This window comes from Leptosomus discolor, chromosome 15 (genome assembly GCF_034619465.1).
Source record: "Leptosomus discolor isolate bLepDis1 chromosome 15, bLepDis1.hap2, whole genome shotgun sequence".
NCBI classification, from domain to species: domain Eukaryota; kingdom Metazoa; phylum Chordata; class Aves; order Leptosomiformes; family Leptosomidae; genus Leptosomus; species Leptosomus discolor.
In genome coordinates, this window is record NC_141405.1 from 18,871,891 (window position 1) to 18,896,478 (window position 24,588).

Here is a 24,588-nt window from a genome sequence, read left to right on the forward strand (position 1 = left end):
TGTTAGATGGGTAAGGAATTGGCAGGATGGCTGCTTCCAAAGAGTTACACTCAAAGGCTCAGTCTCCAAATGGAAACCAGTGGTGTCCCTCAAGGGTTTGTACTGGAATCAATAGTATCTAATATCTGCATTAACGACATACACATTAGGACTGAGTGCACCCTCAGCAAGTTTGCAAACACCAAGGTGAGTGGTGCAGTTGATACACCAGTGGGAAGGGATATCATCCAGAGGGACCTTGATGGGCTTGACGCGTGCGTCCATGTGAACCCGATGAAGTTCAACAGGGCCAAGTGCAAGGTCCTGCACCTGGCTCATGGCGATCCCCTCTACCAGGATATATCGGGGGATGACGACTGAGAGCAGCCCTGCAGAGAGAGGTGATTCTCCCCTTCTACTCTGCTCTCACGAGACCCCACCTGGAGTACCGCATCCAGCTCTGGGGCCCCCAGTACAAGAAAGACATGGACCTACTCGAGCAGGTGCAGAGGAGGGCCACAAAAGTGATCTGAGGACTGGAACACTTCTCCTCTGAAGAAAGGCTGAGAGAGTTGGGCCTGCTCAGCCTGTAGGTCAGAAGGCTCTGAGAAGAACAGGTTGCGGCCTTTCAATGTACAAAGGAGGCTTCTAAGAAAAACGCAGAGAGACTTTTTACCACGGCCTGTAGCGACAGGACAAGGGTCAAAGGTTTTAAACTGAGGAGGGTAGATTCTGCTTGGATATCAGGGAGACATTTTTTTAAGATGAGGCTGGTGAGACACCGGAACAGACTGGCCCCAGAATTTGGGAATGCCCCATCACTGGAAGTACATAAGCTGAGGTTGGATGGGGCCTTGAGCAACCCGATCTAGTCAAAGATATCCCTGCCCACAGCAGGCGTGCTGCCCTAGATGATCTTTCTAAGGTCCCTTCCAACCCAAACCATTCCTTGATTCTATGATTCTGTCCCCTAACTTCTGTATGTCTGCGGGAGTCGGAGATTGCCCAGAGAGGCGAGACTTCAGATGCACCCCTGCACTCAGCATTTCCCAGTGATTGTTTCTGGGTTCCTCCTGGGCAGGGTACAAGGTGTTTCCATCAGCCTCCCCGTGTCCTCTTTGGGACCAGACCTTCATGCGCAGGCCAGTGCTTGATGCTGGATATTACCTTGGATCACAGGCATCATTTTTCTGACCTTCCCCTGTGCTATTCACCAAGCTTTATCCACTGAGCTCTTTTAATATCCCAAATGCCAATGACCAAGGGAAGAACATGCTTAGATCTCTCCGTGTTTAAAGCAGCTCAAATGACAGTGTCACTTTCCAGGACTACCAGGAAATTCCCCCTTTCTCAGAGTATCAGCATTGTACAGGACTGCCTACCACCTCTAATGCTCTGATACAGGCAGTGCTGTGTTGACAGCTTTTGTTGGTGGAACTGTATGAATGTGTAAGCATGCAAGATACTTGGGATGGGATGGGAGTGCTGGTCTGAGGATGTATCAGAGGGCAGAGGATCTTGGACTGTGTGCCACGCGTGTGATTGTGTGTACAGTTGTGTTTGGGTGGAGGGATGGGGTTTTTTGGAGTGGTAGGTAGTGAAGGGCTACAGGGACCTCCCCTGCTTTCTGACTTGTCTGAGGACACTGCTTGATTTATGTTGACAATGAACACATGCATATTTGAGACACAGGCTTAAGATCTTTAAAGCATGTTAACACTCTTTTTTTGTGTGAAGGGAAATGGGAAGTGTCATACTGCATTTATTGAGTACGAATATATTTGGGGTTGAATGTGTTTCCTGGTCAAGGTTAGTTTTTCATGTTTGTCTCTCTTAACCTTTAGAGTATCTTTAATAAAGTTCCAGAAGCAGAAATAACTTTGACTGTGAATAACTTCCCTATTAATTAATGTGCTAATCGTTAACTATTACAGGTTCCTTCTAGATCAGCTCTGTAAAAATAAGGACTGGATCTTTTAAAACCAGAAATGTTTTGAAAAAAAACCAGTATAGTTTTCTTTTTTTTCAGATATGAGGTGCCATGTGTAATTTGTTTGTAAAAAGTAAGACTTTTTTCGTAAAAAGTAAGACTTTTTTATAATTTCAATTATGACTGAGTACATCACCAGTAAGCATTCTTCTAGTATGCACATCTTGAATTTCTTAATTTCTGCAAAATACGAAGTATAGATTTGCTTGCATAGATATTTATTTCTTTTTATAGCTAAGGAGTCACCTTTCACACTGTAGGCACGAATTGCATGTCCAAACTTGAACATGTATTCTGACTTGCTGTCTCTTGGATTCGCTCTGTATCTACTGCTATTTCAGTAAACGTCCTGGCCCATAATATGTGTCTGGTTTTCCCCCTTTCAATATAACGTATAGTGAATTTCTGAATGACAGTCATGATTTATCTTTCGTAGAATTGTATTTTCTAATGCTGTAAAGGCAATTCCTACATTCACAGGACCATGTGCACAAGATACATTGTATTATTCTCATTTTACATCTGGAATAGTTGCAGTACAGAAATGCCAAATAATCTCATCTAGATCAAAGATCAAGTTATCAGTAAACACAGTAGAGGAACCTATAAATTCTACATCCAAATTCTTTAAGTGCATTGACTAGTCAAGCTTCCTTTAGTAATAGCCCTCTCAGACTATTTATAGGAAATGTATCCACAGGAATGGTAAGATGTAAAACATTTCTAAATATATCCAGTCAAATCAAATGACAATTATGCCATTAGTTAAGTTCGCCAGACAGTTTTGCCAAAGATGGTTTGCCAAAATATATTTTGACTGAAGGAAAAGGAAACATCCAAAGCATCTGCATACCAGGCTCTATAAAAGTCTCTTTGGAGTGCTGTGCCCAGTCTTGACAGAAAATTTCAAGGTAAGTGTATGGCTCCTGTGAACTTCTGGGCAAAGCATATACCTTTTTATTCCATTTCCTGTAAGCCTTGGATATCCATTTCTATCTTTATCACCAGTGATTTTATTCTAGGTTTGAAGGCAGCATTTTTTCTTTCAGCTTATATATTAGCTTTGGTAATGTGTGCAACACAAAATGAGTTGCCGTGTTTTCATAGAGCAGTGACTGATTTTCAGCCTCTGCCAACAGAACTAATACCAAAATTTACCAACTTTTAAGGAAGAAATCCAACAGTTTAAGATTTCTAGAAAGCAGAACAGGCAATAGTGACATTTATATCTGTCATAATGCAAGATGAGTTGCCCACAGCAAGTAAATTTTCCAGTGAAAAGCCAATATTTTCTATCAGACAAGGAAGTCCCTCAGAGACTCATGGACAGTATTTTTTAAAAAATCAGAGACTTTTTTGATATGAAGTATCTGTTATGACAACATCCAAATTCACTAGAGTTGACAAAATGAAGTAATACTGCTAAACTGTGCTACAATACTGCAGCACTAAAGAACTGTTCTATACTTTGTTACATAGCTAGATTTCTAAGTATTAATTTCAGAAAAGTATACAAGTATATTCAGCCAAGACTGGGAAGTTTAAATCCAACTTTTGCCTTGTTTATACCTGCTTAAATATTTGAAGACATTGAAGTGCAAGAGTTTTGCTCTCTTCCGCATAAACCTGTTCACTCACCAACTCAGTTTATCTTCTTTCCTACAGAGTGCTCTACTGACTGTGCCTCCTATATAAGCGTAGACATGGCCTCTGCAGACTCTGAGATGGCCGCCTTTGGGGAGGCGGCTCCTTACCTCCGAAAGTCAGAAAAGGAGAGAATTGAGGCCCAGAACAAGCCTTTCGATGCCAAGACATCGGTCTTCGTTGCCCATCCTAAGGAATCCTTTGTGAAAGGGTCAATCCAGAGCAAAGAATCAGGGAAGGTCACCGTCAAGACTGAAGGTGGAGAGGTGAGTAAGAAACAAGGTTTAAAAACTGTATGTAATTCGGAGTCTCAGCTCTTAGGCATCTCTTTCTTGATCTGACAGACCCTGACTGTGAAGGAAGATCAAATCTTCTCCATGAACCCTCCCAAGTACGATAAAATCGAGGACATGGCCATGATGACCCACCTCCATGAACCCGCTGTGCTGTACAACCTCAAAGAGCGTTATGCAGCCTGGATGATCTACGTAAGTACCAGCAGCAGCCTTCCTTTGGGCAGCCAGCAGGAACTGCTCTGCCAGGCTGAGCGGAAGCCAACGTGCTGTCTCCCTTCCCTGCAGACCTACTCGGGTCTCTTCTGCGTCACTGTCAACCCCTACAAGTGGCTGCCGGTGTACAACCCGGAGGTGGTGTTGGCCTACCGAGGCAAGAAGCGCCAGGAGGCCCCTCCACACATCTTCTCCATCTCTGACAACGCCTATCAGTTCATGTTGACTGGTGAGACAATGTCAGCATCTTCATGGCAATATAACATGTGTTTATTTAAAGAAGTTTCTGTGTGTAAATCTCAGCATGAGCCATTAATTAATATTTTTTAACAGTTGCTGATATTATTATGCATGAGACACAGTTCAGTCCTAGCGATTTTTAAAACTTTGATAGCATCCAGACAAGAGCACTGAAAAAGTTACAGTGAAGAATAATTAATAGGATGAATTCAGTCAAGTGAAACAGGAATTCTCACCTACCTATCATTGACATCTGATTTGCTCAAAATGTGACAGAAAATATTAATAGAGCTCTGAACTCTTTAATTAATCTTCCACAGAACTGTATTGTAGGTTAATTTCTAGCTGTTTTGGCTTCATGAAGACATTATTTGAAAAAAGCAAATGATCTGATTTCAAGTGTTATTCTGACATTTACAACTTCGTGGGAATGAACAAGTGCTAGAATCCCGGTGAATTTGCACCTTCTGGAAGTAATGACAAATGCCTCCATTGCAAATTAGCTGTTAGTTAATACCCCTGTATTATGGATTTGCTTAGGCATGAAAGTTACTTGACCAGAAAGGATTAGAATTCTGTGCACCAAAACTGCAATATGGAGAAGGGAATCAATAATTTAATGGTCATGCACCTACAGTAGTTTCATGATTCCACAAGGACATTACTGAACACCACAGAGTAATAATGCTGAGAGTTAAGAAAAGTCCCTGAGTACTGAATAAAAACAGAATGATAATTTGAATGGTTCCTTTTTCTCCTTTTCCACTTCCACTTTTAACACCAGAGCAGGTTCATGAAAAACAAGTAGTTTAGCTTTTTTTTTTCACATTTGCTATCTTCTTTCTTCCTCCTCTTAGTGCCCTTAAAAACAGACTTATAAAGACAGAAATAAACAAAAAATTAGCAGAAATAATCTGAAACAAAAACAAGCCAAACCAACAGACCCCCATATTCTTTCCCACCTCAGAAAAAAATCATTCCTTTGAATTCACTAATGAAAAAGAAAAATAAGAGAAGGAGAAAAAAAATCTTGTCTATACATTTCAAATATTGATTAAATCTCTACACTTCTACAAAGAAAGATCAGAAAGGGGAAGATCAGAATTCTTTTGACTCATGCAGTTAGTACCTACAACCCCTTGCTACTTAGAGATAAGACCTAATTAATCAGATTTTGCAAAGGGTTATTTTTTTTTTAAAGAAAAACTGGTATCAACTGATCTCAGATTCTTAAATTGTTTGAGGATTCACTGGTATATAAGAAGTTAGATATACTTGCTGAGACCTCAAAAAGGCACACAAGAAATGTGATATTAATCTCTGTGGAAGATAATCCTCCAGACTTCTGTTAGTGGAAAGTAACAGGCATTCTTGCATCAGGACTCATTTCATACAGAGACTAATATGAGAAATAGGTTAAATTAAGAAGAAATGCCTATTTCAATGACCAAAAACCAAGTTCAAATTAATACGTCAGAGCAGGAAAAAAAATTAAAGAAATCCAAACTTTCATAACTCAAGCCCTCTCCATATAATATACAGGCTCTCTAAAAGCACTACTTGTATTTATCACACACATTGTGTTCTATATTACTCAAAAATGTCATTAACACTATCTTTGTTTCTGCCTCTTTCACAGATCGCGAGAACCAGTCAATCCTGATCACGTATGTACACCCCCTGCTCGCATCCCTGTGGGGCTGCCCGGTGCCAGGGGACCTCCTGTCTGACCACAGCTCTCTGCTTCTCTCGTTGGTTTGACAGCGGAGAATCCGGTGCAGGGAAGACTGTGAACACAAAGCGTGTCATCCAGTACTTTGCAACAATTGCAGCGAGCGGGGAGAAGAAGAAGGAGGAGCAGCAGGCAGGCAAAATGCAGGTGGGTCATGAAGAACATGGTAAATGCTCGGGATGTAATTCCCATGTCAACTGAACACTGCAACTGAATAATTATCATCCTGTAGGAAATGCTTGAGGATGAAATCGTTAACTAATAGATACTAGCTTGAATCAATGCTTTCCTCTGTTCCTGACATGATTTTTGGAAAGGATAACCAGCAATGATTATCATCCTGCAGGGAACGCTTGAGGATCAAATCATCAGCGCCAACCCACTGCTGGAGGCCTTCGGCAACGCCAAGACTGTGAGGAATGACAACTCCTCACGTTTTGTAAGTTGCTGCTTCAGACAAAATCTGTCCCTCTCATTACAAGACAATGATGCCCTAGCAGCATTCCATGTAAAGAAGATGTTGAAAGAACCCATCCAGGCTGAAGTGGTTCTTCTTCTCCTTAACAGGGCAAATTCATCAGAATCCACTTTGGGGCCACAGGCAAACTGGCTTCTGCTGACATTGAAACTTGTAAGGCGCTCTCCTGGCCTGGTCCCATTCCTTCCTAAAATTCCACCTCCATGTGTCTTCCTGTGCCTAATTCTTTTGACCTTCCTTGCCAGATCTGCTGGAGAAGTCCAGAGTCACTTTCCAGCTCAAGGCAGAAAGAAGCTACCACATATTTTACCAGATCATGTCCAACAAGAAACCAGAGTTAATTGGTAGGAAGGATCATCATGTCTTTTTGAGGGTGATCACTGAGCAACAGTTCCCTGTGTTACCTGGTTGACAAAACTAAGCCTGTGCCTTGCCTCTTCCTGTTTTCAGACATGCTCCTCATCACCACCAACCCTTATGATTTCCACTATGTGAGTCAAGGTGAGGTCACTGTTCCCAGCATTGATGACCAGGAGGAGCTGATGGCTACAGATGTAAGTACTACAAAGAAAATATTTTTAATGAGATTGTGATGGTCGTTAGGCAACAATTTGACTTTCTTGGTTTGACTGCAGAGTGCCATTGACATCCTGGGCTTCACTGCTGATGAGAAGACAGCCATCTACAAGCTGACAGGGGCTGTCATGCACTATGGGAACCTGAAGTTCAAGCAGAAACAACGAGAGGAACAGGCAGAGCCAGATGGCACAGAAGGTATCAGCAGATTCAGCAGCTGACTTGTTCAAAGAACTACTCTATCTGCAGAGATGATATGTTAGCCTACAGAGACAGGCCTTTGTTGGCCTGAGTCACCACCTAAAACACTAAGGAAAAGCATCTTTGTTCATTGCCTGCCTAACTGCAGAGGTGCTTCCCTCATCACGGGGAATACCATTATTATAACCAATGGATACTCCAGAAACACACATAGCCTGAAAAGTGGAACTCCAACTTCGACACAGAACATCACTTGCTCTCTAAAACCTTCAGCCACTGAGGAACCATGGCGTGCAATTATATTTTTTGTGAAATAAATCCTGCATTCTTGGCTACACAGAAATCAACTTTCCACGGAAAACTAACATGTTGCATGCTTGCCTCATGTAAGGCCAGAGGCTTTTGTGGGTCTCCTGGGAACTTCCAGATTCAAGCTATTGACATCCAAGCAATACCTCTTCTAGCTTTCCAAGGCGGCCATCATTAGCTTCCAGAATTTACATTGCTTCCCAGACCTTTTCTATGAGACCAGACCAATGCATTTCCATTTCCAGGACATGAACAGCAGTGTTGTTCACACTGACCGAACTCTAGCTATTGTCTCAAAATAAATGATTCTCTCTCTCTCTCCCTCCCTTTTTAGTGGCTGACAAGGCTGCCTATCTGATGGGCCTGAACTCAGCTGATATGCTTAAAGCCCTGTGTTATCCCAGAGTCAAGGTTGGGAATGAATTTGTGACCAAAGGTCAAAATGTATCACAGGTAAAATCTGGAGGCTGAAAAGACATGGCTTGAAAGAGTATGTGAGCATTCTTCTTGGACCCTAGGTGGTAACTCTGGTCCTTTCTTCTCTGCTTTAGGTGAACAATGCAGTTGGTGCCCTGGCAAAGGCTGTCTTTGAGAAGATGTTCTTGTGGATGGTTATTCGCATCAACCAACAGCTGGATACCAAACAACCAAGACAGTACTTCATTGGTGTGCTGGACATTGCTGGCTTTGAGATCTTTGATGTAAGGAACAAGGATTTGGCACGGATAGTCAAGGGAGGGGCAGGCAGGGGTCATGAGGACTCAGAAACACACTTCTTTTTAAGAAGATTCAGAAGTTTATCCTCCTCATCTGCAGCTTTGTAGAAACCCCTCCATCTCCTCTGTTACAGTAGCACCCTCAAATGGCTTTGCTAACAAACACTTTGATTCTAACATTATCAACAGATAGAAAAAAGCTCTGTCTTCTTACAAATGGTCTCAGAGGCCCTTGAGCTTGCAAAGGTCTTAGGCTTTGCAAAGAAAGAGGCAGCTCTAGGTCAGAGAGCTGAGACTCCTACACAATGCTGCAGCTGAGGAGGATTTGCTTTTGAGTAGCACAGTAAAAAAGCACTGTTACTTTGAGCTTGATTTCAAAAGTAATAATAATACAATCCTTTGAGGACAGTATCTTTTAGAGCAGAAGTCCTGCTCAGGAAACACGTGCTGTTGAGAGTATGGTTAGGAGTGGTGTTTCAGCTGGGGAATTTCAAACATCATCAGGAGATTTTTAACAAAACCTCGTGGTGTTTGACACACTTTGAGAACCTGCGCACCTCTCCTTGCTTTGGGCAGTTCAACAGCTTTGAGCAGCTGTGCATCAACTTCACCAACGAGAAACTGCAACAGTTCTTCAACCACCACATGTTCGTGCTGGAGCAGGAGGAGTACAAGAAGGAAGGAATTGAATGGGAGTTCATTGACTTTGGGATGGACCTGGCTGCCTGCATTGAGCTCATTGAGAAGGTACTTTTTCCGTACAATTGTACGATGTATTTTGGCATTCTGTGATGGAATTCTGGCCTCCCAAAACAACTAGCCGCTTGTAGCTATTTTCCCAATTATTTTTCTGTTTACCACTTCTCCCTCTAATTTTACTCCCAATTCCAACCTGAACCAGACAAACGTTCTTACCAGTTCCATGAAAGCAGGCTGCAGAAAGGCAAGGGAAGGCAGAAATAAGCTCCCTGGCTGAGAACAACTCCTGACAAACTTAGGGCCTTATCCAGGCAGAGATGCCCCCAGCAACACACTGGTACCTTTGATGTTCATAGCACATGCTTCACATCGTGATCCTTTTTCTCTGTCACTTCTTGTGGCACCTTCCAGCCCATGGGCATCTTCTCCATCCTGGAAGAGGAGTGCATGTTCCCCAAGGCAACTGACACCTCTTTCAAGAACAAGCTCTATGACCAGCACCTGGGCAAGTCCAACAACTTCCAGAAGCCCAAGCCTGCCAAAGGCAAGGCTGAGGCCCACTTCTCCCTGGTGCACTATGCTGGCACGGTGGACTACAACATCTCTGGTTGGCTGGAGAAGAACAAAGACCCCCTGAATGAAACTGTCATTGGGTTGTACCAGAAATCATCACTGAAAACATTGGCCTTACTCTTTGCCAACTATGGTGGAGCAGATGCAGGTCAGCTCTCTGAAAATTGTATTTTTAATGTAGGACATCGTTGGCACAGAATGAAAGCAGTAAACACCGGAAATTTAAAGTTGTTTTGTGTTCTGTAGTGACCACCATGCAACTTCCCTGTTTCAATACTTTTTTTCTTTTTTTCCATTTGCAGAGGGTGGTGGTGGCAAAAAGGGTGGCAAGAAGAAGGGTTCTTCTTTCCAGACTGTCTCAGCTCTTTTCCGGGTAAGGGCATTATTCTTCATGTCTTTGATGATGCAATGCAATTTTATTCTCAATTTGAATGATCTGTTTCAGTTTTGGTCATAGCTCTTCCCATCCTTGAAAATCATTTCCTTTCCGGTCTTGGAAATTAAAAGATTGCCTTGTTAGGAAACTACAAAAAATCTACCTCAGTGCGTGCATGGTCTTCCCATTTTTTCAGGAGACAGAATGATATTGTCAGTCTCCTGGAACCCCTTGAGAATTGTCTTAGACTTTTTTTCCAACTAACTACTCTAACTACTGTTATTGCATCCTTGTATTTTGGCTTATTTCTTCCACCTGCCTTAGTTTTATTATTACCTTTTCTGAAGATTCTGTAAAAAATCTCCAGACAGTGAAGTTGACCTACTTAGACTGGAAGTGAATAACAACTCATCTGAAATTCCTTAAAAGCTTCCCTGGAGACTTCAGAGATATTTCCCATACCTCTTTTACATATCTATGAAGATTTTCAGTGCGAACACATTGTAGAATTCGAAACAATACATCAAATATGAAAAGCAAAAAAAAGAAAAAATGCCTTGTGATTGTGAGATTTTAAGGCAATGTTTTAATTTCAGTAGGGAAAGAGAGTAAATGTTAATTTATGTCAAATTAATGAATCTTGAGGTCAGTTTTCAGTTATGTTTTCAAGGTTTCTATTTGGCTGATCTGGAGATATTTAGGGACGTTGAATTACTACTGAAAAAGCAAACCTATCTGGGCTGCACAAATATTCCATCCATTTAAAAAGAACTTTAGCCACCAAATCAGATGGTAGTCACACTTAACCAAGTGTACACGTCATCCACTTAAAATATCCAATGAAATTCCATAAGAAATACCAGCTGGAAGGAAAGCTGTGAGATGGCAGCTCTGTATTTATATAAGGAGATCAAGAAAACATAATACTAATCATTATTCTACAAAAGAACTTCAAAACCAAAAATCTGAGACCCCTCACTATCCATGTTTCTCTTTGGGAGTTTTGTAGGATGTTTTAGAGAAGATAGGTCTGCACCCTGAAACTATCAGTTTTGTACATCAACTGTTAAATTTCCAGTGCTTATGCTTAATAGTACAAACTTCATTTCATGATCTCACAGGAGAACCTAAACAAGCTGATGGCTAACCTGAGAAGCACACACCCCCATTTTGTACGATGCATCATTCCAAATGAAACAAAAACTCCTGGTAAGGGGATCCAATAGGAGAAAAACTCAAGCCACAGAAGTTCTCCTCCTGACAATGGGGTAGTCACTAAATGGTGGTGTTTGTTAGGTGCCATGGAGCATGAGCTGGTGCTACATCAGCTGCGCTGCAATGGTGTGCTGGAAGGGATCAGAATTTGTAGGAAAGGATTCCCCAGCAGAGTCCTCTATGCTGACTTCAAGCAGAGGTAAGAGTGCTCCACCTTTCTCCACATTCAGAACAAGCTGAACAGCCTGATTATGCTTTAAATTGGTACTGAGTAGTGACATTGAAATGTTTCACTGTCAGTTCACGATGATATGACATTGCTGAGATCAGGATTCTCTTGCACTTAGAGGTAATAGTAAAAAGCCTCTCCATATCCTGTTCTGAAAGGATGAGCTGTCTCCCAGCATAAGACTGGTACAATGAGACAGTCTGAGAAGGCTGTGGGCTTCAATCACAGTGGGGGTTTTGGTGCTGGGGATTTCTTTATCTTCTGTTTTCTTCTGCAGATACAGAGTGCTTAATGCAAGTGCTATCCCAGAGGGACAGTTCATGGACAGCAAGAAGGCTTCAGAAAAACTCCTTGGGTCCATTGATGTGGACCACACCCAATACAGATTTGGTCACACCAAGGTAGAAACAAGTCCTGTGTTAAAAGTCTGTCAGGGAGCAGTAAGGATGGGCTGCTCCTTCAGGGGCAGTAAGCACAGCACAAAACCAGAGCTGGCAGGGTAGAGGCCTCAATCAGCAAGTGCCCAAACTACTCAAGCAAGGCAAGTGGGAAAGATCTTGGAATGGTAGTCAGGTTCAACCAAGAGTCCAGATCATCAGTCAGGTTTGTGACAATAAGAAGGTCTGAAGTGAAGCCATAAAGTCTTCATTTACAAGATTGGTCAGGGTCAGATATAAGTAGACTAACAAGGCCCAGGCACTAGTCGTTAATTCCTGGACAGATCAAGAGCAATGAGGTTGTTCTAACACTAGGTCAGGAAGTAAGTCTGTAGGTCATGGTAGAGCTCACTGGGGTCTGTGATCAAGCACAGGTGTAGTTGAGACTGAGGCTGAACTGGAAACCAGAACTCATACCACATAGCTCAGACAGGGATGCTTAAGGCTGAGCTCATAGGAAGCTCATAGACACTTAGGCAGAGAGTTTGGGAGGGTGCCCAAGGTGAGGCAGGTCATGGCCATTAAGGTTTATCAGAATCCTGAAAGACTCTGTGTCTCTGTTCTGTACTAACTGACAATTACACGCTTAACAATTTACTTTCTTGAGGTGTTCTTCAAAGCTGGACTGCTGGGACTCCTGGAAGAGATGAGAGATGACAAACTGGCAGAAATCATCACTCGCACACAAGCGAGGTGCAGGGGCTTCCTGATGAGAGTGGAATATCGGAGAATGGTAGAGAGAAGGTAGACATAACTCATATTTAGATTTTTCTCATAGCACTTGACTGACCAAGTTTAAATTCATCAAACTGAAGCTGTGCAATAGCCATATGAATTTTGTTTCAGGGAATCCATTTTCTGCATCCAGTACAATGTTCGTGCATTCATGAATGTCAAGCACTGGCCCTGGATGAAGCTGTTCTTCAAGATTAAGCCCTTGCTAAAGAGTGCAGAATCTGAGAAGGAGATGGCCAACATGAAGGAAGAGTTTGAGAAAACCAAGGAAGAGCTTGCAAAGTCTGAGGCAAAGAGGAAGGAGCTGGAGGAGAAAATGGTGGTCCTGCTGCAGGAGAAAAATGACCTGCAGCTCCAAGTGCAGGCTGTGAGTATCACCGTTCATTTGTCCCTGGGAAAAGAAAGTTATACAGCCAGAATGCTTCTCACCCTAAGCTGAAACTTGCAGGAAGCTGACTAACATGCAGTAGAAAACAGTCTAAATGACACACTCTAAGGCACGGTAATGCTGAGTAAACAGGCACTGGCAGGGGCATGGCAAGTCTCACGGCAGCCCCACATGAGACTCGGCGTTCCTGCTGTCTGAGGAAAGAGCCATGTAACACTAGCCAACATGTAATCCAGAGCAGAGAGCTCTGATCTGGAAGGGAAGTATCTCAACTCTCAAAGCAGGGTGTATCTGTCTAACAGAGTAAAGGCAAACCTGAGAAGCACACACTTTTCCTGCTTACTCTAGCTACATGAGAAGGCCTTGATTCCTTTCAGAAACATGGATACTTGCCATTCAGACTCCATCAGGAAAAGGCAGTTTCTTCACACCAAATGAAGCAATCAGCTGTTTAGCACTGGAAATACTAGGTGTGGCTTGGAACACGCACAGATGTAGCCGATAGCAAAGGCAAGAACTCTATTGGTCTTGCAGCTATTTTAAGGCGTGTAAAAAAGCGATCAACTTCTTTCTCAACTAAATCATCCTGAAAAATGGAAAAGCCTTTGCTTCCCAAATATTATAAGGTTCTCGGTGAGACAGTTAAACCAAAGAAGCTACTAAATACTTTTTCTGCCACGAAAAAAGGCTCCAAGCCCTTGCTCCCACTGAAACTAGGAACTGAAGTGCCCACTGTTCTGTCATGCTTGTGGGTGCATGAGCTATTCTCATAGCTGCCCTCTCTGTAAGGTATTTTTAAGGGACACAAAAACTTTGGAATCAACGTTGATTCCAGACGACAAGGTTTCCCAGTAAACACCAGGCAAGATCTTCCAGTTGCTGGAGGGGCAGGCCAGGTTCAGCCACCATTCTAACACATGCCTACCCAGTGATACAAAAGACAGACTGGAGAAACTCCAAAACGTGACAACTCGCAAAAATCTGTGTCTCCCCACTAGGAAGCAGATAGCTTGGCTGATGCTGAGGAAAGATGTGACCAGCTCATCAAAACCAAAATCCAGCTGGAAGCCAAAATTAAGGAGGTGACTGAAAGGGCTGAGGACGAGGAGGAAATTAATGCTGAGCTGACAGCCAAGAAGAGGAAACTGGAGGATGAATGTTCAGAGCTGAAGAAAGATATTGATGACCTTGAGTTAACGTTGGCCAAAGTGGAGAAGGAAAAGCATGCCACTGAAAACAAGGTACACACACAGGGAGTCACATGAAGGGTGAAGGGACAGATGCTTCTCACATCAGCCTGGTGTCCTGAGAACAAAGCTAGGTTTGGAAGACACCAGGAGCATCACAGCGGGGTAGCCAGGTAGCCCACATGGAAAACAAGCTCCTGGCTAAGCACTCAAAAGTGAAAAGGTCACTGCACTGGTAGTCAAGTCTTCTACAGACTTTTGATTCTTTCTTGCAATCAACAGGTGAAAAACCTCACAGAGGAGATGGCAGCCCTGGACGAGACCATCGCCAAGCTGACAAAAGAGAAGAAAGCCCTCCAAGAGGCCCACCAGCAGACACTGGATGACCTGCAGGCAGAAGAGGACAAAGTCAACACGCTGACCAAAGCTAAGACCAAGCTGGAGCAGCAAGTGGACGACGTAAGCAGACAGGCAGACAGCAAGGACAGGACAGGTATGGAGTTAAACCGGGCTGGTCGAGCACTGATGGTCTTGTTTGTTTCAGCTGGAAGGGTCCCTGGAGCAGGAGAAGAAACTGCGCATGGACCTTGAGAGAGCTAAGAGGAAACTGGAAGGAGACCTGAAGCTGGCCCACGACAGCATAATGGATTTGGAGAATGATAAGCAGCAGCTGGATGAGAAACTGAAGAAGTAAGAGTGGCTGCAGGGCACCTGAGTGCTGGGCTGGTGCACTTGTCTTTTTCCTTTGAGCTCTGACATGCTTTGCTTTGCCCAAAGGAAAGACTTTGAAATCAGCCAGATCCAGAGCAAAATCGAGGATGAGCAAGCCCTGGGCATGCAATTACAGAAGAAGATCAAGGAGCTGCAGGCAAGTCTCTGTTCCTTCCCCTCTCCCACCCAGACTCAGGTCAGGTAGGAGGAGGACATGGCTGTGAAGGGTCCCTAATGTTCCCCAGGCTCGTATTGAGGAACTGGAGGAGGAAATTGAGGCAGAGCGAACCTCTCGGGCAAAAGCCGAGAAGCATCGGGCCGATCTCTCGAGGGAGCTAGAGGAGATCAGCGAGCGCCTGGAAGAAGCAGGAGGAGCTACCGCAGCTCAGATTGAGATGAACAAGAAGCGCGAGGCGGAATTTCAGAAGATGCGCCGTGACCTCGAAGAGGCCACGCTGCAGCACGAAGCCACGGCTGCCGCCCTGCGGAAGAAGCATGCGGACAGCACAGCGGAGCTGGGGGAGCAGATCGACAACCTGCAACGCGTGAAGCAGAAGCTGGAGAAGGAGAAGAGCGAGCTGAAGATGGAGATTGATGACTTGGCCAGTAACATGGAGACTGTCTCCAAAGCCAAGGTATGGAATTGCAGGAGAACATACTCACAGGGCCGAGGTATGGCACATAGGCTACATTCACCAGCCACAGTCTCACAACTAAATCCCATTCTGCTGTGAGGGTAAGGCAGAGTCCAGCTGTTCATTTCCTTTCCCTCCTTGCGTTCGCTATTTAGGCAAATCTGGAGAAGATGTGCCGGACTCTGGAAGACCAGCTGAGTGAGATTAAAACTAAGGAGGAGCAGAATCAGCGCATGATCAACGACCTCAATACTCAAAGAGCTCGTCTGCAGACAGAGTCAGGTGAGACATCGTCATTACTGAGGTGCAAACTCTGCACACCATGAGCATACAGCGGGGTGCAACGTGATACCCTGTATCTCAGAGCTGCTGATCAGAGGTGTTTACAGGAACCAATATGGTTAATAATGAAGTTACTTTTTTTCACTTTACCCTTCCCAGGTGAATATTCACGCCAAGTGGAGGAAAAAGATGCTCTGATTTCTCAGCTGTCTAGGGGCAAGCAAGGATTTACCCAACAGATTGAGGAACTCAAGAGACATCTAGAGGAAGAAATAAAGGTGTGGAAGTGTGTCTTGAAAACACATCACCCTTAAAAGCACATGGAAAATTCTGTTTGATCCAGGATTGGATCAATATTCTTTCTTCAAAGACATGTAGTAGTGGAGGGAACACCAGTAATGCCACTGACTCATTAGCTAGAGAGGGAAGGAAACATACTGGTTTTGGTGCTGGAGGAAGTCATCCGGAAGGGTTTCATGAGATTCTGATGATACTCTCTAAGACAAGACTGAGAAACATATGTCAAAACATTTAGAGAAAACATAGATTTCTGTCCCCAGAGCACCTGTCACTAACACATCTGGTCCCCCAGAACACACTCATGGTAGCTTCATCAGCTCTCAGCTTTGCATTTGCCTCGTTAGAGTTTCATTCTAATTTCACTGTCAGTTTCACTGTCAAGAGGCACCCCAAGACAAGTGTTCAGGTTACCGATCCCAATGTCCCCACAGGCCAAGAGCGCCCTGGCCCACGCCTTGCAGTCTGCTCGCCACGACTGTGACTTGCTCCGGGAGCAATACGAGGAGGAGCAGGAAGCCAAGGGGGAGCTGCAGCGTGCCCTGTCCAAGGCCAACAGCGAAGTGGCCCAGTGGAGAACCAAATATGAGACGGACGCTATTCAGCGCACGGAGGAGCTGGAGGAGGCCAAGTACGTGGGAAATGGGATGTCGTACAGCTGGAGAAGGCTGAGACTGTCAAGGGGAACTGGAGTCTCCAAGAGTGGTTTAGCACTGGGGTGGGGTGAAAGCAGGGAGAAAGTGTGTTTGTGGTAGAGAGGAGAGAGGGAGGGAGAGGAAAAGTGTAGGTTGGAAGGACAAACATAACTTCAGGGCTAGAAAGGCTAAGACAGGCCGCATACGCAGTAGGAGCTAGGATACAGAGGTGACAGACCCTTTAGGCTGAATACAGTCTTGGAACAGAAAAAAATCTGCAAAAAGTGCTAGGCTCGATGGCCCCAAAGCAGACAACTGCCCTCTGGTGAACAGTACAGAACTGGGTCCCCTCTGAGCTCCAACCTGGAGCTGCTGCTTACCCCCTCCCAGGAAGAAGCTGGCACAGCGCTTGCAGGATGCAGAGGAACACGTTGAAGCTGTGAATGCCAAATGCGCCTCCCTGGAAAAGACAAAGCAGAGGCTGCAGAACGAAGTGGAGGACCTGATGATTGATGTGGAGCGATCAAACGCTGCCTGTGCAGCTCTGGATAAGAAGCAGAAGAACTTTGACAAGGTCTTCTGGGCTCCAGCCTTGGGGCTCCTGGGCAGAGCATGCCCTCCTGATTGCCACGTCCATACTGAGGTCCTGTTTCTCTTCAGATCCTGGCAGAATGGAAGCAGAAGTATGAGGAAACGCAGGCCGAGCTGGAAGCCTCCCAGAAGGAGTCTCGCTCTCTCAGCACGGAGCTGTTTAAGATGAAGAATGCCTATGAGGAGTCCTTGGACCACCTGGAAACGCTGAAGCGTGAGAACAAGAACTTGCAGCGTAAGTCCCTGGCCCTCGGCTCCTGGCTGGGCTTTCTCACTATCCACCACTACCCACCGCTGCACATGGGTCTGGGCCTGCGGGTCGGCAAAGATGCCCGTCACCTGGGTGTGACATGGCCCTTCCCATTCTGCTCTGTGCCTGACCATGCCATTGGTCTGTGTTCCCCCAGAGGAGATTTCCGACCTCACGGAGCAGATTGCAGAGGGAGGAAAGGCCATTCATGAGCTGGAGAAAGTCAAGAAGCAGATTGAGCAGGAGAAGTCTGAACTCCAGGCTTCCCTGGAGGAAGCTGAGGTACACACGGTGCAAATAAATGGTGTCCAGACTGAAAGTATGGGAGGAGTTACCTGCAGAGATGGCAGGAAAGCAAGCGTAGATTTTGTGAAGTCCTGCATAAGAGATTACTTGGAAAGGTAGCGGTAGTTTAAGTCACTGTTCCTGCTGACTTGTCCAGGCCTCCCTTGAACATGAGGAGGGGAAGATCCTGCGCCTCCAGCTTGAGCTCAACCAGGTGAAGTCTGAGATTGACAGGAAGATAGCAGAGAAAGATGAGGAGATCGACCAGATGAAGAGAAACCACCTCAGAATTGTGGAGTCCATGCAGAGCACCCTGGATGCTGAGATCAGGAGCAGGAATGAAGCCCTGCGGCTGAAGAAGAAGATGGAGGGAGACCTGAATGAAATGGAGATCCAGCTGAGCCATGCCAACCGCATGGCTGCTGAGGCACAAAAGAACCTGAGAAACACTCAGGCAGTGCTCAAGGTATGAAGGCCAATATGAGCATGCAGGTAGCTATCTTGCCTAGTAGTATGCTGACATCTTAATCAAGCACAGAGATTAGTAAACAAGACATACATGTCACTGTCTAACACTGCTCCAGTGCTATGCCGTTTTATAATTTCCCTTTCTTCTCTTAAAGGATACCCAGCTACACTTGGACGATGCTGTCAGGACGCAGGAGGACCTGAAGGAGCAGGTGGCCATGGTGGAGCGCAGAGCCAACCTGCTGCAGGCAGAAGTTGAGGAGCTACGGGCAGCCCTGGAACAGACGGAGCGGTCGAGGAAAGTGGCTGAGCAGGAGCTTCTGGACGCCACGGAACGTGTGCAGCTCCTCCATACCCAGGTTGGGCACTCTGCTGGAAACCAATCCCATCAACAAGGGATAACACAGAATGCGATTGCTGTGCATCTCGTAAGCAATTGCTGTGTAGACACTTGAAGAGCCATGCCGTGACAGGGCCAACCCAGCCAGCCACGCCTGTCTGGTTTGCTGCTATGACTCTAAAGAGGACTCTTGCATTAAAGAGTCTGATAAACAATATTCACACTTTCAACTTGATGGAAGCTTTAGGTCTAACAGTAGAAATCGTGTCTTTCCTGTTGCACAGAACACCAGCTTGATCAACACCAAGAAGAAGCTGGAAACAGACATCGTGCAAATTCAAAGTGAAATGGAGGATATGATCCAGGAAGCCCGCAATGCTGAAGAGAAGGCCAAGAAGGCCATCACAGATGTGAGTTGGGGGCTCCTCTCGCTGCTGATGACGGATATGTTCTCCCCCAAACTGTCTCCATCCCCAAAACTGCTTTGACCCTTTGGTCTCGTCAGGCGGCCATGATGGCAGAAGAGCTGAAGAAGGAGCAGGACACCAGCGCCCACCTGGAGAGGATGAAGAAGAACCTGGACCAGACGGTGAAGGACCTGCAGCACCGTCTGGATGAGGCTGAGCAGTTGGCGCTGAAGGGAGGCAAGAAGCAAATCCAGAAGCTGGAGGCCAGAGTGCGTAGGGCTGGTATTTGTGCACGAGTGAGCACGTCCCTTGGAGAGACACCAGGGAAGCTGCAAAGATGGGCTTCTCGCTGCAGGTGCGGGAGCTGGAAGGGGAGGTTGATGCTGAGCAGAAGCGCAGCGCTGAAGCCGTGAAGGGTGTGCGCAAGTACGAGAGGAGGGTGAAGGAGCTGACCTACCAGGTAAGGCAGAAGGCCTCCTTGGGCTGACAGAGTTTTCTGACAGCAATTCAGATTTTGCACGCACCACGCCCAAGGGGAGTTGTTAACCTCACATGATGCCGAACCTATAATTCCCTCTCTTTCCTGTTTGCCCACCACTCCAGTCTGAGGAAGACCGTAAGAATATTCTCAGGCTGCAGGATCTGGTGGACAAGCTGCAAATGAAGGTGAAATCCTACAAGAGACAAGCTGAGGAGGCTGTAAGTATTGCGCAAAGAACAGGCAAGAGCCATCTTCCCTCGGGGCGGCAGGCTCATTGAGACGAGTTTGGATACCAGGAAAGGGGCGTGAAAGAAACTCCTAAGACACGACAGTCTTGGCCACACCATCTCACTATGGTGTCATGAGGCTTTGCTGGGTTCTGGGCACCCGGCAGTCAGGGATGAACTGAGGGAAGTTCTGCAGCCTCCTTCACACAGGAGGTCAGACTAAACAAACCCAGGGGCCACATCCACTGACTGACGTTAAGTGGAGTTCATGAACCTCTGCTAGTAAGAAACAGCAGAACGTTTCAGGGTCTTCTTAATCTAACAAATCACACTGATAGCTGAACAGCGGTAGTGGGAAAATAAATACACAAATGACAAATCCAAGTGACAGTATTGCTCCTCAAGAGCACAGACACAGCACTGGTGAACCTTGTTGCAGTGGGGTCCTGAACAAGGGAGGCTCAGGAGGTCTGTGTGAGGCTTATGGGTGAGCAGTGGTGAGTGGGGGCTGGAGAGTCGTGCCTTCCCCTGGGAATAGCCACAGCCCTGCATGGCCAAGGGGCAGGAGGAGTGAAACCCCTGCCCTGGGCTCCTCACCACCGACTCGCTCTCCCCACACAGGAGGAGCTGTCCAATGTCAACCTCTCCAAGTTCCGCAAGATCCAGCACGAGCTGGAGGAAGCCGAGGAGCGGGCTGACATTGCAGAGTCACAGGTCAACAAGCTCCGAGTGAAGAGCCGGGAGTTTCATGGCAAGAAGATAGAAGAGGAAGAGTGAGGATGTCATGAGGCAGCAAAGTGACCTGAGGGCTGCACAAAATGTGAAATACTTAGTCACTTTCTTCCATAATTTATAATCATCACCACCTCAGTATTTAGTGAATAAAGAGTAGATTCCTTCGCATACACACCATGAAGTGTAATTTTAATTTATTTCACTTTTTACTGGTTAGAGCTGTGTCATCATAAGCCTTATGGCACAGTTTTGGCTTATAACCTTTGTCTTCTTATGCCATCGTACAGGTTTTTGTCACCTAGTTCCTAACTATCATGCATTCCTTATTACTTTAGTGAGTGATATAAAGGATGCTTCTCACTCAGATACATAACCCCCAAAGACACAGAATGAAAGAGAAAAGTTACTTGTTCTGGGGCCTGTGTTGTTCAAGATATTGACAAAGCAAGATGAAGAGGTGTTGAACAGGAAGGAATACAGTGTTTCCCAATGAAATAACACTATTCCAGGGAGTAAGGACAATGACTGATACCTAAGAAACGCAGAAGGCTTTCATGACACCGAGCAAACAGGGCCATTAGACACCATACAAAATTCCATACCATTAAACCCACAAAACTGTATGCGTGGGGAAACATAATGCAGTGTTACATTCAAAACAATGGATTCTGAGCTGACAGTTACCCATCAGGAGCAAGGTCTTCCACACGTGCTGCATAACTGTAGGAAAATATCCACTCATTTCTCAGCACTGGTGGCAGAAAAGTGAAAATAAAAAGAGACAGTCTGAAACTGAATTTGCCAGGAATTATGATTCCAAAGGCAATAAAAACAATCAGACGCATGGACGGGCTCCTGTAGAAGGACCAGTTAAACAAACCCAGAGAATTAAGATGCGAAGGAGAGAACTGAGTGGGCATACAAAGCAGCATTCTAAAATCAGCCCAGTGTGGAGAGGCTTGACGGGCATCAATGTTCTAACTGGCTCTGGCATTGAAAGAAACACGAGAGGGCAGATGGCAGAAGGTGGGGCACATTGTTTGTGTGTGTGTTTGTGAGTGTGTGAATCAAATGAAACTACCTGAAGGCAAGGTATTCAAAACCGCAAAGATGCATGGGTTCTTCACAAGGTGTGCAATTAAGATGTGGAACAACATGTCACTGTGAACTAGAGGATTGCCTGGATTCAAAAGAAGCTTGGACATGTTGATGAAGCGAATATCTACTGGAAGTAACTACACAGAACCTCTGTCCGTGGTGCAAAATCTCAGAGGTTCAGAGAGCTCTTGAGGGTAACAGCAGGATTGGTTTCTCTTTTCTTATAGGCTTATCTACTGCCAGCAGAGCACAAACCCTTTGGGGGGATGTGAGGGCATACTCTCATCCATGTCTGTCTGAGGGTTGAAAATGAGGCTGCCAGTCAGGGGCAGAGGGGTGAATATATGGTTTGGGAAGGATATGGAGGTTTCTGAGTTACTCTCATGAGTAATCTTCTCCATAGCTTGCTCGCTAGATGTCTAACGTGAGGATTAGGCTTTGCCTAAAAGGCAAACTAAGAAAAATTTGAGCTCTAGCTATGACTGTTTAGCTTGGTGTTGCATTGTCAATCAGAGAGCAATGCAGGGGAAGCTATCACCTGCTTTGTCAAGCATGGCATGCAGACCATGGCTATGCCTAGGCCTGAGGTCGGTGGTCTCCAAAAACTTTGGCTCTATTAATCTACAAAGCTTTCAAAAGAGACCCTGCCATCAGAGTTATTGAGGTTTTCTGGGAAGTGCTGAGGCTTGACAGTGGTCCCTCAGTCAGTGTGCATAGAAAGCACTGTCATAGCATAGGCTTTGCTTACAAAGAGCAAAGTGAGGTTCCAGTAAGCTTTGGTAACACTGCTGGAAACTTCCAGCCAACAGCTCCATGTCTGTCTGGATAAGACAGAATTATTAAAATAAGTCTTTAATTATCTATCTCCAAGATGCAAACTCATCAACACACCACTAGTTCTGAGGTTGTGCTGCTGTGAGTAGTGAGGATGAGAAAGCAGAAACCCCAGGTGCCTCTGTCATTGCTATCTGAATGGGTGATGAGAGTGAGCTTTTTTGGAGCTGATCAGCTTTCAGCCACAAAGAGCTTATTAAATCTAACACCTAGCAGTGATGCCAACCTAGCTCTTCCTTCCCATGACATGTTAGAAGGCTTCCTATGGTTCCCTAGCAGACTTCAAAATTCTTTCACTCTGTTTTATTCTCTGCACACATGATCCATGACAGAGACCAGCCTGACTCTGCTGGAGTCAGTTGCAGTGCCCTAAAATCGTCTCCTTCCTCTTGCTGACAGGGGGGAAATCTTTCCTCTACTTCATGCCCTGGCCTGTGGCAGTGAGCTAGCCATGACTGCAGGAGAGGGCTTTGGAAGGCCAAGATCAGATACTTGCCTTATTTAGGTGAGTTGCGCTTCATGCCCTTGGCTCTGCAGAACCCCTTTCCATATGAAAAACTGATAGATGTTGGGCTTGGAAGAGTGTGACAGGTAAGTGCAACACCAAAGAGAAAGGAATAGGAGTTAGAGGTGGAAAAAAAGTGACAAGAACATTTGCTGCCTTTTTATTTTAAGAACTGATAATCTTGAGGCTATCTTTAAATGTGTAGATGGTTATGATTATGATTATATGACCAACTACAACCATAGTTATTACCTTATTGTAACTAGATGTATCATTTTGTTTACTAGTAAAAGACAATTTCAGCAAATGACATCACATAAGGAAGATCATATCTTTGTTTTTTTAAACAACATTTAAGGTCACCATAAGCATCTCGGATAAAGGAAAATGTCTATGAAGAGAAATACTGGCAGTTTGAGTCTTCTTTTGTTGATAAAACTTTCCTGGCCAACATATTCCATGCCGGCATTTCTGAAGATGTAAAGAAAAATCTGTATACAATCAGTATAATTTGGGGAAAATTATATGCCTATGTCAGTCCAAAGTTATTTTTTTTAGTAACTGAACTAAAACACTTTTAATTAGTGTTTTTACAAAACTATTTGTTGGAATCCAGTACGCAGACATCATAGCATTTATACACAGAGCCATGGTATTATTTTGCAATGAAATTTTACAAAGACTTTATGTGTTTGATCTGATTATTTCTTTGAATAGAAGATGAGTACATCATAATTAAAATAGAAGTTTTATTTTTTTTTTAAAAAAACCAAACATTAAACTACAGTAGTGATTAACATGCTGAGCATTTACAGTGCTGATGGTGTTTAACAGCAGCAACTCAACCTTGCATATGCCACCAGGTTGCATATGTCCAGAAAAAATAAAGTAATAAACATTATATCTTAAATACTTCTTTAGTCCTTGTGCATCTGGAAGTGTTTCTTATTATTGGGGAAATATCTCTCATTCATTAATATAAATGAAAGTTTATTTCATTTCTTGACTGTTTATAGTTTGATGCCATACCCTGAAGACGAGAATCAGCTTGTATAAATACCCTGTGTAGTCAGACTGCCTACTAGCAGATAAGAAATGCAAAGGTCACTGACCTTAAAAAAAGCATTGGTCCAAAATTACCATAAAGGGACATCTCTGAGAGGGAGGTTTAAATAGGTGCAGCTGATGTACTCCAGTGGAGCTGCATGGATTGCAAAGGCTCTTAGAGCTATAATAATCTGGACATCAGTGTTGTGCCTCCTAAGTAAATAAACAGTTTAATTGACAGAATAACGTTAACTGAAAATTTCCCTGTTCTGCAGAAAGAAACTTCTACTCAGTGAATTCTGACAAACCAAATTTATCAATTCAGTACTTCATGATTTACAAATCTATCCAAACCCCAGAAGAAACTACTAGCTGAAAAAGATCATGTCTTTCTCGATAATGCGAGAAAGGAAGAAGTCTGTTGAAGCGTCTTATTCTACTTACATGGGTAGCCCTTTGGAAGACAAGATAATACTGCTGGGAATATACAATTCAACATACATGAAGACCTAAGACTGGGGGCACTAATAGACCAAGTCCAAGGTTT

The 24,588-nt window shown here is 44.6% G+C and overlaps 1 protein-coding gene across 1 annotated transcript in view; it reads left to right on the forward strand.

Moving 5' to 3' along the window:
• Positions 1-20,599, forward strand: part of LOC104342122 (uncharacterized) — a 43,722-nt gene extending 23,123 nt beyond the window's left edge. The window contains 38 exon segments of the mRNA XM_086473547.1: positions 3,635-3,879; positions 3,958-4,101; positions 4,195-4,351; positions 6,002-6,029; positions 6,127-6,241; positions 6,441-6,533; positions 6,662-6,725; positions 6,818-6,916; positions 7,023-7,126; positions 7,208-7,346; positions 7,993-8,111; positions 8,177-8,359; positions 8,951-9,121; positions 9,485-9,794; positions 9,949-10,019; positions 11,144-11,231; positions 11,319-11,436; positions 11,744-11,867; positions 12,511-12,647; positions 12,750-13,005; positions 14,025-14,267; positions 14,496-14,672; positions 14,758-14,903; positions 14,991-15,081; positions 15,170-15,559; positions 15,715-15,841; positions 16,001-16,119; positions 16,573-16,769; positions 17,164-17,347; positions 17,434-17,599; positions 17,772-17,896; positions 18,057-18,365; positions 18,523-18,726; positions 18,992-19,117; positions 19,213-19,383; positions 19,470-19,574; positions 19,718-19,813; positions 20,444-20,599. Coding sequence (XP_086329673.1) covers positions 3,635-3,879; positions 3,958-4,101; positions 4,195-4,351; positions 6,002-6,029; positions 6,127-6,241; positions 6,441-6,533; positions 6,662-6,725; positions 6,818-6,916; positions 7,023-7,126; positions 7,208-7,346; positions 7,993-8,111; positions 8,177-8,359; positions 8,951-9,121; positions 9,485-9,794; positions 9,949-10,019; positions 11,144-11,231; positions 11,319-11,436; positions 11,744-11,867; positions 12,511-12,647; positions 12,750-13,005; positions 14,025-14,267; positions 14,496-14,672; positions 14,758-14,903; positions 14,991-15,081; positions 15,170-15,559; positions 15,715-15,841; positions 16,001-16,119; positions 16,573-16,769; positions 17,164-17,347; positions 17,434-17,599; positions 17,772-17,896; positions 18,057-18,365; positions 18,523-18,726; positions 18,992-19,117; positions 19,213-19,383; positions 19,470-19,574; positions 19,718-19,813; positions 20,444-20,599 — 5,897 coding nt within the window.
• Positions 20,600-24,588: the final 3,989 nt, after the last annotated feature.